The sequence below is a fragment of the Chiloscyllium punctatum genome, chromosome 4 (assembly GCF_047496795.1).
Source record: "Chiloscyllium punctatum isolate Juve2018m chromosome 4, sChiPun1.3, whole genome shotgun sequence".
In the NCBI taxonomy this organism is placed as follows: domain Eukaryota; kingdom Metazoa; phylum Chordata; class Chondrichthyes; order Orectolobiformes; family Hemiscylliidae; genus Chiloscyllium; species Chiloscyllium punctatum.
Window position 1 is genome coordinate 57,561,264 of NC_092742.1, and position 16,647 is coordinate 57,577,910.

General features: G+C 40.7%; 1 protein-coding gene across 3 annotated transcripts in view; it reads left to right on the forward strand.

Annotated features, from left to right (window-relative positions):
• Nucleotides 1-2,784, forward strand: part of arid4a (AT-rich interactive domain 4A) — a 147,282-nt gene extending 144,498 nt beyond the window's left edge. For all 3 annotated transcript variants that reach the window (XM_072568818.1, XM_072568819.1, XM_072568821.1), the window contains one exon: nucleotides 873-2,784. In XM_072568818.1, coding sequence (XP_072424919.1) covers nucleotides 873-976 — 104 coding nt within the window. In that variant the 3' untranslated portion in view covers nucleotides 977-2,784. The remainder of the gene's footprint in view (nucleotides 1-872) is intronic.
• The last annotated feature ends 13,863 nt before the right edge of the window (nucleotides 2,785-16,647 follow it).

The window sequence follows — 16,647 nt, forward strand, 5'->3', positions numbered from 1 at the left end:
AGAATAACACCTCTGTTTTTTTCTGACAATGAAACAGGAGCAGGTCATTGGACGACTCAATAAGATCAGCAAATACCTGGAACTTAACTTGCATTTATTCATCTTTTGGTGTAAATCACATCCCGTAAAAATTTCAGTTTTGGCATTTCTGGAGCCTTTTCAAGTAAAGTATTCCAGACTTTCCTTTATTTTTGTGATAGTGTTTCCTCATTTTACTTTTAATTGGTCCAGTTCTGATTTCAAAATTGTGCTTCCTTGTTCATTGTTCTCCATCACAGAATCTTAAATTCTTCTGTTTTTCGTCAAATTGATCGGATACCATTGTGTTTCTCAATTGAGACCCAGACATTTTGTAATACTTTATATTTACTGTAGAGTAATTGTAATGGAACACTGATATCAATTTCAATGTGAAATTCATCAAAATGGTATTAGTCATTGAGTGTTTTTATTTAATAATTCTTCAGTGTGTTATTTTTCATAATGTTTAAACGAAAAGCTCTTTAAATTACTTACTTATTTATTCACTGTTTAATGTGCTCTTCCCTAAGAAGATGATGGACTCCCCAGATTCCAACTTTTCTTGCTGGCAAACCAGCCAAAGAAAACTTGGTGACTTGCTAGGTTTTAAGATTTTTTTTTTCCCAGCCTTATTTGTGGAAAGCACCTGAATTTCTGTTGACTTGTCTCTTGATGTCATAATCTGAATTGGGCACTCACCTTGTGGGGTCAGCATATTAAAGTTCAATAAACCATACTATCTATTATAAATCTTCTGAGATTTTAGGATCATTTACGATGTAATTATGAACAGTGTTGATTATATAATATTCAGACCTATTTGCTAATTCATATGATCATTTATCCAATAGTTATATCTACAGCTCCAGGCATTTCCTCTGCTTCTTCAGAAACCGGAATGAGTCCAACGTCGTCTTCACCAGCCCAGAATAGTGTGGCAGTAGAGTGCAGGTGATGAAGCACCCCTCCGACCATCACTATCTCTTTCCACAGCAGTTGCTGCCATGACACAAATGCTAAAAGCCTTGGAACCATTAGCATAGGAAGCACTCAGCTGATTGGACTTGTGCATTACCGGTGGAATTCAAGAAAATGTTTCCTACTCCACCTGGTTAACTTCCAGTGCCTTTTGCACTGCAAGTTTCAGAGTTGAATGTAATTTGGAGATGAGACACACTTCACTGATGACTACTGTCCACTCTATTACATGACAAAGCACTTTGTGGAAACCTCTCAGTGAATTAATAAAATGAATGTGATCAATTTTTCCGGAAGACATGCAGAACAATATTACGTCAGAAGAAAGCTTTGTTGGTAATGGAACGGTTAATGCAAAGTACGAGCCCAGTCAGCTCAGTTCATATGTTGGATTAGTTCCAATTCAGTCTTAGTTGTGGGAGCATTAGATATGTTGAACTGCCAAAGTACACGGTGAGCAGAGTGCCCTATTTTGTGTAATTTGGAAATGGGACAAAATAGATTGTTACAGGAAATTTAGTGTATTGTAAACTGAAACTAATGAAAAATGTCTTCCGCTATTTTGCTGTTGGATCTTGAGCACACAAGTTATGCAAATGAGATTTCTTATTTAAATTTTGTACTGTTTACAGTCATTGGAGAAGCTGGTTTTCAGTAGACTAATTTCTGTAGCAAGACTATTTTGTCTCTTTTTATATGTAATTGCAGAGTTTTTATTTTATTACAAAAAAGTTTCAAATATATCACAGCAATGAAGTTATTTAACAAAAATTTCTAGACCTGAGAATTTTGTGTAAAATAAAAAAAATTGTATTATCTTGCAACTTGTGAAGTATATTTATTCAGACAAGGCAATGGACATAATACTTGTATTTTTTATGTATTTTTAAAACAAGAAAGAAAGATATTTTCAGACTTGGTTCAGTTTTCCAGGTTTGTTGGCTCTAATTTACAAGATGTTACAAACCTTGAATTACGATTTCAATCATTTCAAAAGCAGGGTCGCCTGTCCTGAATTACGTATCCTGTAGGGTTCAGTTGTCTAGCTTTACAGTCACACTGCCTAATGGTAAAAAAAGTATCTTTTTTTGCCCTGTAAACAAAGCTGGTTGGTCCAACCTTTGAAACTATGCCAAATTCTCTACAATCCAAACATACAATTAAAAACTGCATAGCACAACAACAAAACTACAAGGAATTATGGTTACCATTAGGTGGCTGTGTAAAATGTTCAATTCATTGGGTACAGCCATGGTGACTCCATTGCATACTTTGTATATATTTCAACTCTTCCAGAACCATGTATTTAAAGGATACGGTTTGCACATATATTGTGTACAGATGTGATTATTTTATCAATTTTTATCCATACTTGTACTGTACATTGTAAGGAATTGGTGTCCCTTCCCAATGTTTAATATACTGTAGAGTAATAGTGTGAATGCTTTAGAATGTTTGTATATTATGATACTGTGGTTCAGAACAGCAGTGGGCCTGAGGTGGATTGTAATAGTATTCCATAGAACTGCTAACAAATCAATGTCCATTCTTTTTATGTTTGAGATTTTTTTTATATTTCTTGACAGCGTGAAATTGTAGTAGTTATTACAATGGATTTTTTTCTTCCATACTTGTAATGGAAGAGAATAATTTGACAATGGCTTAACTTTCTAAAAGCAAAGCAAACTTTTTGTTTCTCTCTTCCACTTGCAAAGCTGGTGTATCGTAATGTGAAAATAAAATGGAGCTCAGTACAGAGTTTAATAAAGGCCAAGTTTTAAGAAACATGCTTTGAATTTTTTTTTGTTACATTTTGTGACATCTTCTACATGATGCACCTTTCCCAATCTTGACAGAGTGGTATTGTCCATTAACTGAGCACACCCCTTCATGATGGACATGAAATACGGGACCCGCTGTTTTGGAAAATTGGATGGTGATAATATGAATTTATGAAAACATATTCAGTTGAATCATTATGGAAATGATTTGGTTTAACTAACCATTGTATCATTTGACCTCATTAAAAAGAAAAAATATAATTTATATGGCATGTACAAGGAAAAGTATATATTTCAGCAGGTATATAAATAATGTTTTATATTTATTTCTTAACAATATCAAATAACAATTTACATAACAGACAAAATATAAAGAATTTAAACCATCAACATGCTGAAACTCATGCACATCCTTCCTTAAAATTTTGGAGGTGGAATTACATGTTCTAATACTGATAGACCCTCTTCATATTTCTTGATCCATACAGTCTTCAACAGGCACATTCTACTCTCCCTCTCCAAAGTTTTCTCTCCTATATTCAACTCTACAGTTTGGTTCCTCATTTTATTACCAGTTTTGTTTGGTTCCATTCTTACTTTTTCAGACTAACTCCAGCAGTGGCTTCTCATTCTTACTCCTCCATTCATTTCCAGAACCCCCAGAATATCTGCTCTGGTTCCACAACTATATGATGATGATTGGCAAATTCAAAGCTTGCTTGGAGTCAGAATCCATATTTTTATGTTGCTTTGTTGTTCAAAGTTATGGCTCATCTGTATTCTTGGAATTAAATGGGAAGGCAAAAGCCTTCATCTTTGACCCCTTGATACCGACACTGCTCTTCTGTCACCATGTCACTGTTTTAGGCTGAATCAGATAGCTCACAACCTTAGCTGTCGTTTACACCCCTACCCCATGAAACAAGTTTTAAGCAGGTTTTCTTATTACAGACAAACTTTGGGTGTCGGTTTCCTCAAGTGCAGTGTCCTTCGATACTAAATGGGCTATACAACTGTAAGTAGTTGTTAGGTTTAGGTACATAAACTAATAAAAAAAGGAGCAAATACAGTTGTACAAATTCCAGACTCAGTCACAGAACTGTTATGGTGTAGATTGAGACCATTCGGCCTTTCAAGCCTCTTCAAACAAGCTTGCACACTATTTCTATCCAATGTCCTCTTGAATGCCTCAATTAAATTTGCCTCAACCCTAATTACTTGCTGTGTGAGTAAGTTTTTTTTCAGAAATTGTCCTTGCTTCTTTCACATATCACTTTAACTCTATGCCCTCTCATTCTTGTTCCTTTTACAAACCGAAACAGCTTCTCGGAGGATTTGAAATGGGCAGAGCAATGCCCCTGATTAAGATGCGAGGGAGGCAGAAGCCAGGAAATTATAGTTCAGTTATCCTAACTTTCGTTGTTGATGAGCTTTTACAGCCAATTATTTAAGAATGAGATTGTAGAGAACTTGGAAATGCATGATAAAATAGGGCTGAGTCAGCACAGCTTCATGAAATGAATGTCATGCCTGACAAATTTGTGAGTATTCTTTGAGGAGGTAATAAGCAAGTTAGTTAGAGAAGAGCTTGTGGATGTGATCTGTTTGGATTTCCAGAAGTCTTTGACAAGGTGCTGCGCAGGAGGTTGCTAAGTAAAGTAAGAGTCCTTGGTGTTAGGGGCAAGGTACTGGCATAGAAAGAGGATTGGCTGACTCGCAGAAGGTAGAGAATGGAGATAAAGGGGTCTTTTTCAGGATGGTAACTAGTGGGGTTATACAGGGGTCACTGTTGGGACCACAACCAATTAAGTCATGCAGTAACAATTTGGATGAAAGAACAGAGGGCATTGTTGCATGTAACAATAACTCCAACCTCACAGTTGGTTACCATTTTAATAAACCATTTTACCCTCTTGCTTACATTTCTGTCCCGGGCTAGCTGCATGCAAGCTCGAGGAACAACACTTCATTTCTCACATGAGCACTTTGCAGCTTTGAGGCCTTGATATTCGATTCAATGACTTCAGAAACTGACCACATTACATCTGTTCTGCACTTTTTTTTACATTCTGTCCACTACAGTTGTGTCATGTTTGTGTCTTGTTTTCTTTGCACTTCGAGTCACAGAGCTGTACAGCTCGGAAACAGACCCTTTGGTCCAACACGTCCATGCCGTCAGATATTCCGAACTAATCTAGTCCCATTTGCCAGCACTGGCCCATATCCCTCTAAACCCTTCCTATTCATATACCCATCCAGGTGCCTTTTAAATGTGGCAATTGTACCAGCCTCCACCACTTCCTCCAGCAGCTCATTCCATACATGTACCGTCCTCTACGAGAAAATGTTGCCCCTTAGATCTCTTTTATATCTTTCCCCTCTTACCCTCAATGTATGCCCTCTAGTTCTGGACTCCCCCACCCCAGGGAAAAGACTTTGTCTCTTTACCCTATTCATGCCACTCATGATTTTATAAACCTCTACAAGGTCGCCCCTCAGCCTCTGACACTCCAGGGTAAACAGCCCCAGCCTGTTTAGCCTTTCCCTATAGCTCAAATCCTCCAACTCCCGCAACATCCTTGTAAATCTTTTCTGATACCAATATTCCAAACGTTGCCTAACTAACATCCTGTACGCAATACTCTGACCAATAAAAGGAAAGCATACCAAACATCTTCTTCACTATCCTATCTACCTGTGACTCTACCTTCAAGGGGCTGTGAGCCTGCACTCCAAGGTCTACTTGTTCAGCAACATTCCCCAGGACCTTACCATTACATGTATAGGTCCTGTTCTAATTTGCTTTTCCAAAATGCAGCATCTCGCATTTATTTAAATTCAAATCCATCTGCCATTCCTCAGCCCATTGGCCCATCTGATCAAGATCCCGTTGTAACCTGGGGTAACCTTCTTTGCTGTCCACTACATCTCCAATTTTGGTGTCATCTGCAAACTTACTAACTACACCACCTATGTTCACATCCAAACTATTTATATAAAAGATAAAAAGTAGTGGACCTAGCAACGATCCTTGTGGCACTCCACTGGTCACAGGCCTCCAGTCTGAAAAGCAACCTTCTACTTGCCATGTTGACTATCCCTAATCAGTTCTTGCCTTTTCAAATACATGTAAATCCTGTCCCTCAAGATTCCCTCCAACAACTTGCCCACCACCCACATCAGGCTCACCGGTCTATTGTTCCCCAGCTTGTCCTTAACCACCTTTCTTAAATAGTGGCACCACGTTAGCCAACCTCCAGTCTTCCAGCACCTCACCTGTGACTATCAGTGATACAAATATCTCAGTAATGGGTCCCGAATTCTCCTTAACCTGATTTGCCAAAGATATCTCATTGCCCTCTTGAGTATACTCCTACTGCCTTTATAATCTTCTAAAGATTCACTTAATCTCTGCTGTCTATACTGGACAAATGCTTCCTTCTGTTTCTTAACCAAAACCTCAATTTCTCTAGTCATCCCGCATTCCCTACAGCTTCCAGCCTTGCCTTTCACCCAAATAGAAATATATTGTCTCTGGACTCTCGTTATCTCATTTCTGAAGGCTTCCCATTTTCCAGCCGTCCCTTTACCTGTGAACATCTGCCCCCAATCAGTCTTGAAAGTTCTTGCCTAATAACCTTTTTGCCTAATAGCCTTCCTCCAATTTAGATTCAGTCTATCCCTTTCCATCACTATTTCCCCAAAGTGCTCCCCCACTGACATCTCAGTCACCTGTCCTGCCTTATTTCCCAAGAGTAGGTCAGGTTTTGCACCTTCTCTAATGCTGAGTCAGAACATTTCCTTGTATATACTTAACAAATTCCTCTCCAACTAAACCCTTAACACTATAGCAGTCCCAGGCTATGTTTGGAAAGTTAAAATCACCTACCATAAGCACCCTATTATTCTTACAGATAACTGAAATCTCCCCACAAATTTGTTTCTCAATTTCCTGCTCACTCTTTGGGGGGGTCTGTAATACAATACCAATAACGTGATCAGCCCTTTCTTATTTCTCAGTTCCACCCAAATAACTTCCTGGATGTATTTCCAGGAGTATCCTCCCTCAGTACAGCTGTAACACTATCCCTTATTAAAAACGCCATTCCCCCTCCTCTCTTGCCTCCCTTTCTGTCCTTCTTGTAGCATTTGTACCCTGGAACGTTAAGCTGCCAGTCCATCCCTGAGCCACGTTTCTGTAATTGCTATGATATCCCAGTCCCATGTTCCAAACCATACCTGCAATCATCTGCAGTTTAATTTATCAGTCCGACCTTGTGCTCTGCTTTGTCCCTGTCTGTACCGACTGCTTGACTCGCTTCTTTTCTCAACTGTACTAGTCTCAGATTGATCTGTTTCCTCACTATCTCCCTAGGTTCCACCACCCCCACCCACAGTCTGACTTGTTTAAATCCTCCTGAGCAGTTCGAGCAAATCTCCTTGCCAATATATTAGTCCCCTTCCAATCTAATTCAGTTGCAATCCATCCTTCCTGTAAGGTCACTTCTATCCCAGAAGAAATTCCAATGATCCAAAAATGTGAATCCTTCTCCCATGCACCAGCTCCTCAGCTATGCATTCATCTGCTCTATCCTCCTATTCCTGTCCTCACTAGCTCGTAGCATCGGGAGTAATCCAGATATTACTACTCTCGAGGACCTCCTTTTTAAATTCCTGCCTAACTTTCTAAATTCTCCCTTGAGAATCTCATCCTTTTCCTTTCCTATATCGTTGATTCCAATGTGTACAATGACCTCCTGCTGGCCCCTCTCCCCTTTGAGAACATTCTGCGCCCTCTCTGAGACATCCTTGATTCTGGCACCAGGGAAACAACACACCATTCTGATTTTTCACTGCTGGCCACAGAAATGTCTGTCTGTGCCTCTGACTTGAAAGTCCCCTAACACAATCGATCACTTGGAACCTGACATACCCCTCAATACATTAGAGCCGGTCTTGATACCAGAAACTTGACTGTTCATGCTACATTTCCCTGAGAGTCCATCATACTCCACATTTTCCAAATCAGCACACAGAAGACTTCTGCACTACCTGCCTACCTCTCCTACCTTTCCTGGAGTTAACCCACATATCTGACTGTATCTGTGGCTTTTCTCCCTTTCTATAATTGCCAACCATCACACCCCTTGCTCTTGTAAATTCCTCATTGTCTCTAACTGTCGCTCCAACTGTTCCATTCAATGTGATAGGATTCGCAACCAAAGACATTTAGTGCAGATATAATCCTCAGTAACACGTAAACTCTCTCTAAACTCCCACATCCGACAAGAAGCACGTATCACTCTATAAAAGGCTATTTTTGCTCTTTTGAAATCTACAGACTAGAAAATAGCACTGTCTTATTGCTCTAAAAAACACTGCTCCTGGCTAACTTAATATTTATGGCTTATATTTTTATAATTTAATCAAGAGATTGATCCCAATGAAACATAATCAAGAAAGAACCCACTGTACTCACTATTGTAGTTTTACAGCAAGGCTACACTTAAAATTATTAGATTCCCTGCAGTGTGGAAACAGGCCCTTCGGCCCAACAAGTCCACACCGACCCTTTGAAGAGTAACCCACCCAGACCCATTTTCCTCTAACTAATGCACCTAACAATATGGGCAATTCACCTGACCTGCACATCTTTAGATGGTGGGAGGAAACCCACACAGACACGGGGAGAATGTGCAAACTCCACACAGATAGTCGTCCAAAGCTGGAATTAAACCTGGGTTCCTGGCGCTGTGAGGCTGCAGTGCTAACCACTGAGCCACCATGCCACCCTAATTATGCACTTACCTTTTCCTGTGCTGTGATCTATCCCACACAGTTTCTGACAAGATCAGTGGTGAATTTTGCTGTTTGTTAATACTTGGAGGTGCCAGGAGGCATGGTACATTGGGGAAACCGAGCAAAGGCTACGACAACGGATGAATGGGCACCGCACAACAATCAACAGACAGGAGGGTTCCCTCCCAGTTGGGGAACACTTCAGAGGTCCAGGACATTCAGCCTCGGATCTTCGGGTGACCGTCCTCCAAGGTGGACTTCGGGGATCAGGCAGCAGAGAAAAGTGGCCGAGCAGAGGCTGTTAGCTAAGTTCAGTACCCATAGGGAGGGCCTCAACCGGGACCTTGGGTTCATGTCACATTACAGGTGACACCATTGCACTATACACACACACACACACACACACACACACAGGCACTCCTATGCACACATACACGCAGACGCGCACACAGAAACTCACATACACCCTTACAGACACACACTCCCACATGCACCCCCTCACAGACTTAAGACACTCTGCACTCACTACACACACACATATACTTTCTCACACTCACAACCCCCAACTCAGACAGACACACACACACAGACAGACATAGACCCACGCGCACACATATATTTTGTGGGGTGAATATGTACTTGCAGGGTTACATTGCACTTTGCTCGAAAACTGCATGCATTCATGTAGAACTCTGAGCTCAAAAACTTCATGAATTTATGTAAAACTCCGTTATCTCACTTTTTAGATTAGAATCAATCTAAACATCTTGGCATAGACAGAAAACACAGGGGGCCAACACCTTCAACATATTGTCTAGCTATCACCATTGTTAACAGCTAACCCGAGAATGCAACTTTTAAAAAAAGGTTTTGTGATTTACAATTGAAAGAAGTGAAACTATCACTGTATTCAAACAGATGAAAGGCTTAACAGACAATCAATTTTTCAATGTATAATTTCAGTTACATCACACTGTAAATTTTTGCTATAAATTCTGTGTTAGGATTGAGCCGTTCATTATCACCTGATGAAGGAGCATCGCTCCGAAAGCTAGTGTGCTTCCAATTAAACCTGTTGGACTATAACCTGGTGTTGTGTGATTTTTAACTTTGTACACCCCAGTCCAACACCAGCATCTCCAAATCATGACTACTATTGACTCCCTTAAACTGTATGTAAAATGTGACCGGGGTGCTTTCGCAAGAGGGTATGTAATTAATCCTACCTTGTTAGTCGAAACCAGGTCCAATATATCCTGCTGTCTAGTTTGTGCCATAAAATGCTGGTCTAAGAAATGGTCCAGAAAACATTCAACATGACTCGGTATGTTTAAAGACCCCTTTTTTTATGGATTGGTAAGATATAACAAGTGGTATACCCCAGAGATGAAAACATTCTTTCAACATCCACACAGTCACATCCCCTCAGGATCTTCTGGAAATCTCAGTACAATACATCCATTGGTTACCTTTATCTACATCTCAAGTTTCTTATTCAAGGAGCTCAAATAAATAGTTAAACATGATTTCCCTCTGACAAAACCATATTGGCTCTGCCTGATTACTTTGAATTTATTCAAGTGCCACAGAAACATGAGTTCCTCCTCTAGATTACCTTTTCCAACCTGATTTTTCTAGTCTATGTGTAGCTTAAAACTCCCATGATAATTATTGTACCTTTCTGACGAGCTCCTATTATTTCTTCCTTGATACCCTGTTCAACATACGGTTACTGTTAGGGGGCTTGTACACAGGTCCCACAAGTTACCTCTTTCCTTTATCATTCCTTATCTCTACCTTGACTGCTTCTTTATCCTAATTTCCTGAATTTAGGTCCTCCTTCTCTATTGTGCTAACATCATCTTTAATTAACAGAGTTGCTCCTTCATCCTTTCCGAGCTTCCTTTGTTTCCTAAATGTCACATACCCATCAATATTCAGATCCTAACTGAAGTCATCATGCGGCCATGTCTCAGTTATTGCCATTACTTATTTACCTCTATTTGTACTACAGTTCATCTATTTTGAATCAAATACAGTACCTTGAGTCTTGCCCTTTTATTATTTTTGTAACCTCATGTCTTAGCTGCTGATTTACTCTTAGATCTGTATTCTCTGTCTCTTACTCTCATTGCCTGTTTAATCATGCATATCCTCTTTGCATTTTCCCACTTTGAGTCACCACAACTTCCAAATAATGTCCCCATTATTTTGTTTAAAATGCACTCTATTTCCCAAGTTGTCTGGTTTGCAGGAACACCAGTCTTTGTATGGTTCAAGAGTAAACCATCCCAGTGACACAGATTCCTCTTACCCCAAAGTATTGGTGCAATGTTCCAAGAAACTGAACCCACTTCACCCACATCAGTCTGCTTTATTCACACTCCATCCATCACCTTTGCCATTCAGGGTCTTCATCATCAATGCATAGGGACAGAAGTATGTACTATCTACAAGATACATTGCAGTAAATCACGTAAGCTATTTGAAATCTGTGAATTCTAGCATTTAGAAGGACAAGGGCAGCAGATGCATGGGAACACCACCATCTGCAAGTTCCTCTCAAAGCAACTGACAATTCAAACATGGAGTTATATACCATTTGGTTTCTTCAACAAAGCCATTATTATAAATTGAAATAGTTGAGGCCAGAGCACTGATCCCTATGGTACTCCACTTGTTATATCTAACCAATCCAAAATTGGTCAAGGTACGTGTACTTACTGTTTCCTGTTGCTAACAAATTCTCTTTCCATGCTTCTATATTATCCCTATATCATTCCCGGGAATATGACCAGGAAATTATTTGAATGGAACTGAGAAATCAGAAAGGGATGATCACTTTATTGGGATTGTAGTACAGACTCCCCAGTAATTAGCAGGAAATTGTGAAACAAATTTGTAAGGGTATCTCAGTTATCTGTAAAAGTAATAGGGTGGTAATAGTAGGGGATTTTAAATTTCCAAACATAGACTGGGACTGACATAGTGTTCAGGGTTTAGGTGGTGAGGAATTTGTTTAAGTGTGTACAAGAAAATTTTCTGATTAAGTGTGTGGATGTACCGACTAGAGAAGGTACAAAACTTAATCTACTCTTGGGGCAGGGCACGTGACTGAGAGCACTTTGGGGCCAGGGACCATAGTTCTATTAGTTTTAAAAGAGTGATGGAAAAGGATATACAGGATCTATAAGTTCAAGTTCTAAATTGGAGGAATGTCAATTTTGATGATATTAGGGAAGAACTTGCTGAGCCTCTTGCTTATTTTTATCATCGATAGTTACAGATGAGGTGCCGGAAGACACGGAGGTTGGCTAACGTGGTGCCATTATTTAAGAAGGGTGGTAAGGAAAGCCAGGGAACTATAAAGCAGTGAGCCTGACTTCGGTGTTGGGCAAGTTGTTGAAGGGAATCCTGAGGGACAGGATGTACATGTATTTGGAAGAGCAAGGACTGATTAGGGATAGTCAACATGGCTTTGTGCATGGAAGTTGTTTGATTGAGTTGTTTGAAGAAGTAACAAAGAGGGCAGAGCAGTAGACGTGATCTATATAGATTTCAGTAAGGCGTTCGACAAGTTCCCTGTGGGACACTGGTTAGCAAGGTTAGATTTCATGGAATACATCGAGAACTAGCCATTCTTTTCCCTGGGGTGAAGGAGTCTAGAACTAGAGAACATAGGTTTAAGGTGAGAGGGGAAAGACATAAAAGAGACCTAAGGCACAACTTTTTCACACAAAGTGGTGCGTGTGTGGAATGTGCTGCCAGAGGAAGTGGTGGCGACTAGTACAATTGCAACACTTAAGAGGCATTTGGTTGGGCATATGAATAGGGAGGGTTTGGAGGGATATGGACTGGATGCTGGCAGGTGGGACTAGATTGGGGTGGGATATCTGGTTGGCATGGATGAATGGACCGAAGGGTCTGTTTCCATTCTGTACATCTCTATGACTCTATGACTATATAACTTTCAAAAGTTGATTGGGGGCAGATGAATTGAATTGAATTGAATTAAATTGAATTTATTGTCACGTGTACTGAGGCACAGTGAAAAACTTTGTCTTGTGAGAAATACAGGCTGATCACATAGTTAAGAAGCATAGATAAATAAATAATAGGTAAGCAGCAGCAAAAACAAAACACAGGTGACGGGGAAAGGTTAAAAGTTTGTGAGTCCATTCAGTATTCTAACAACAGTAGGGTAGAAACTGTCAGAAAACCGGCTGGTGCGTGTGTTCAGGCTTCTGTACCTTCTCCCCGATGGTAGAAGTTGTAGAGAAACATTGCCAGGGTGGGATTGATCTTCAAGAATACTGGTGGCCTTTCCTTGACAGCGGGCCTGGTAGGTGGATTCTGTAGATGGGAGGTTGGCCTTTATGATGGTCCAGGCCGAGTTCACCACTCTCTGTAACTGTCTCCGATCTTGAATGGCACAGTTGCCATACTAGGTAGTGGTACATCCAGACAGAATGCTCTTGATGGCGCACCTATAAAAATTGGCAAGGGTACTCACCGTCATGCCAAATTTCCTCAGCTGCCTGAGGAAGAAGAGACATTGTTGGGCCTTTGTAACCAGTGCATCCACACGAAGAGTCCATGAAAGCTTGTTGTGGATGACCACTCCCAGTAGCTTGACACTCTCCACTCATTTCACCTCTGTGCTGTTAATGTGTAGGGGGGCATGAGTAACATCCCACTGAAAGTCAATGATGAGTTCCTTGGTTTTGCCGGCATTGAGAGCTAGGTTGTTCTCAGAGCACCATTTTTCCAGGTCTTCCCACCTCCCGTCTGTAGTCTGTTATGTTGCCATCTGAGATTCGAAAGACTATGATGGTGTCATCAGCGGACATTAAAATGGCAACAGTCTGTTACTTGTCGATGCAGTCATGGGTATAAAATGAGTACAGGAGGGGGTTGAGTACACACCCCTGGGGGGCTTCAGTGTTGAGTGTTAGTGAGGATAAAATATTGACCCCAATCTTCACTGATTGTGGCTTGTGTTTCAGGAAACTGAGGATCCAGTTGCAGAGAAAGGGGCTAAGTCCAAGATCACTAAATTTAGTAAATCAGTCTCAAGGGGATAATAGTGTTGAAGGCTGAACTGTCATCAGTTAATAGGATTCTTATGTGGCTGCTCTTGGTGTCAAGATGTTCTCGGGAGGAGTGAAGGACCAGAGATATGGCATCTGATGTGCATCTGTTGGTCTGATAGGTAAATTGGAGTGGGTCAAGAGTAGTGGGGAGGCTGGAGTTGATCAATGCCATACCAGCCTTTCAAAGGGCCACTGGGTAGTAGTCATTGAGATATGACTTTCGTAGGTAAAGGGACAGCTCGAAAATGGGAAACCTTCAAAAATGAAATAACGAGAGTCCAGCGACAGCATATTTCTGTTCAGGTGAAAGGAAAGGCTGGTAGGTGTAGGGAATGCTGGATAACTCGAGAAATTGTGGTTTTGATTAAGAAAAAGAAGGAAGCTTATGTCAGGTATCGACAGGAGAGATCGAGTGAATCTTTACAAGAGTACAAAGTAGGAGTATACGTAAGAGGGAAATCAGGAAGGCAAAAAGGGGACATGAGATAGCTTTGGCAAATAGGCTAAGGAGAATCCAAAGGGATTTTACAAATACGTAAAGGACCAAAGGGTAACAAGGGACAGAATAGGAACCTTCAAAGATCAGCAAGACAGCCTATGTGTGGAACCACAGGAGATGGGAGGGATACTAAACGAGTACTCTGTATTGGTGTTTATTGTGGGCCAGGACACAAAATATATAGAATGTGGGGAAATAGATGGTGACATCTTGAAAAATATCCACATTACAGAGGAGGTGGTGGTGGATGTCTTAAACCACATAAAAGTGGATAAATCCTCAGGATGATCAGGTGTACCCCAGAACTTTGTGGGAAGATAGGGAAGTGATTGCTGGGACCCTTGCTGAGATATTTCGATCATCGGTAGTCACAGGTGAGGTTGGCTAATGTGGTGTTACTATTCAAGAAAGATGGTAAGGAAAAGCCAGGGAACTATAGATCAGTGAGCCTGAAACTGATGGTGGGCAAGTTTGTTGGAGGCAATCCTGAGGGACAGAATTTACATGTACTTGGTTTGGCAAGGACTGATTAGGGATAGTCAACATGACTTTATGCATGGGAAATCATATCCACTAACTTGATTTTTTGAAACAGTAACAAAGAGATTGTTGAGGGCAGAGGAGAGCATGTGATCTAAATGGACTTCAGTAAGGTGTTCGACAAGGTTCCCCGTGGGAGACTGGTTAAAAAGGTTAGATCACATGGAATACAGGAAGATCTAGCCACTTGGATCAGAACTGGCTTAAAGGTAGAAGACAGAGGGTGGTGGTGGAGGGTTGTTTTTTCAGACTGAGGCCTGTGAAGAGTGGTGTACCACAAGGATCGGTGCTGGGTCCCCTGCTTTTCATCATTTATATAAACGACTTGGATGTTTACATAGAAAGTATAGTTAGTAAGTTTTCAGGTAACACCAAAATTGAAGGTGTAGTGGACCATGAAGAAGGTTACCTCAGAGTACAGCAGGATCTTGATCAGCTGGGCTAATGGGCTGAGTGGCAGATGGAGTTTAATTTAGATAAATGTGAGGTGCTGCATTTTGGAAAGGCAAATCAGGGCAATTCCTGAAGAAGGGCTTATGCCCGAAACGTCAATTCTCCTGCCCCTTGGATGCTGCCTGACCTGCTGTGCTTTTCCAGCAACACATTTTTCAGCTCAAATCAGGGCAGGACTTGTACACTTAATGGTAAAGCCCTGGGGAATGTTACTGAACAAAGAGACCTTGGTGTGCAGGTTCATAGTTCCTTGAAAGTGGATTCGCAGGTAGATAGGATTGTTACGGAGGCATTTGGTATGCTTTCCTTTATTGGTCAGAGTATTGAGTTAAGCAGTTGGAAGATCATGTTGCGGCTGTACAGGACATTTGTTAGGCCACTTTTGGAATATTGTGTGCAATTCTGGTCTCCCTGCTATAGGAAGGATGTTGTGAAACTTGAAAAGATTTACAAGGATGTTGCCAGGGTTGGAGGGTTTGAGCTATAGGGAAAGGTTGAATAGGCTGGGGCTGTTTTCCCTGGAGCGTCGGAGGCTGAGGGGTGACCTCATAGAGGTTTATAAAATCATGAGGATGCACAGATAGGATAAATAGACAAAGCCTTTTCCCTGGGTTGGAAGAGTCCAAAACCAGAGGGCATAGGTTTCGGGTGAGAGGGGAAAGATTTTAAAGGGAACTAAAGGGCAACTAGTCATACAGAGGGTGGTGCGTGTATGAACGACCAGAGGAAATGGTGGAGGCTGGTACGATTACAACATTTAAAAGGCATCTGAATGGGTATATGAATAGACAGTGTTTAGAGGGATATGGGCCAACTGCTGGCAAATGGGACTAGATTAATTTAGGATATCTGGTTGGCATGGATGTGTGGGACCATTTGGACTGTTTCCAATATTTTACATCTCTATGACTCTATGAGCTCTTGCACTACATTCTTTGATGCACCTGCACCTTGTCAAATGCCTTCTGGGGCCCTACTTGCTTTTAATCTAAATGATTTTCTTCAAACCCTTACCCCGGTGAATGTAGTTACGTTAAGTTCTTCTCACCTCACCTCTTGATTCACAATGATTTTTTGGTCTTATTTATATCCTTTACAGTGAAGACAGATGCACAATATCTGTTCAGTCCATCTGCCATTTCTTTATTTTCTTTTATTAATTTCCCAGACATGCTCTCCAGAGGACAATTGCCCACTTTACTTACTCTATTTGTTTCTAAATTCTCATAGAACCTTTATTTTTATTCCTAGCTCACTGTTTCTAAATTATCCCTCCATTCATCTTTTAGCCATTCTTTGCTGTTCTTTACATGCTACCCAACCTTCTGATTGCCTTTCAACTTTGCAAACCCCTTTTTAAAATTTATTATCTTTAACTTTGTTTGTTGGTCACTGATGCCATGTCCTTCAGATTGAATGTTACTTTTTCAGTGGAATATACATTTCTTGAGTATTTTGAAATATCTCCTCAAATGACTGTCAT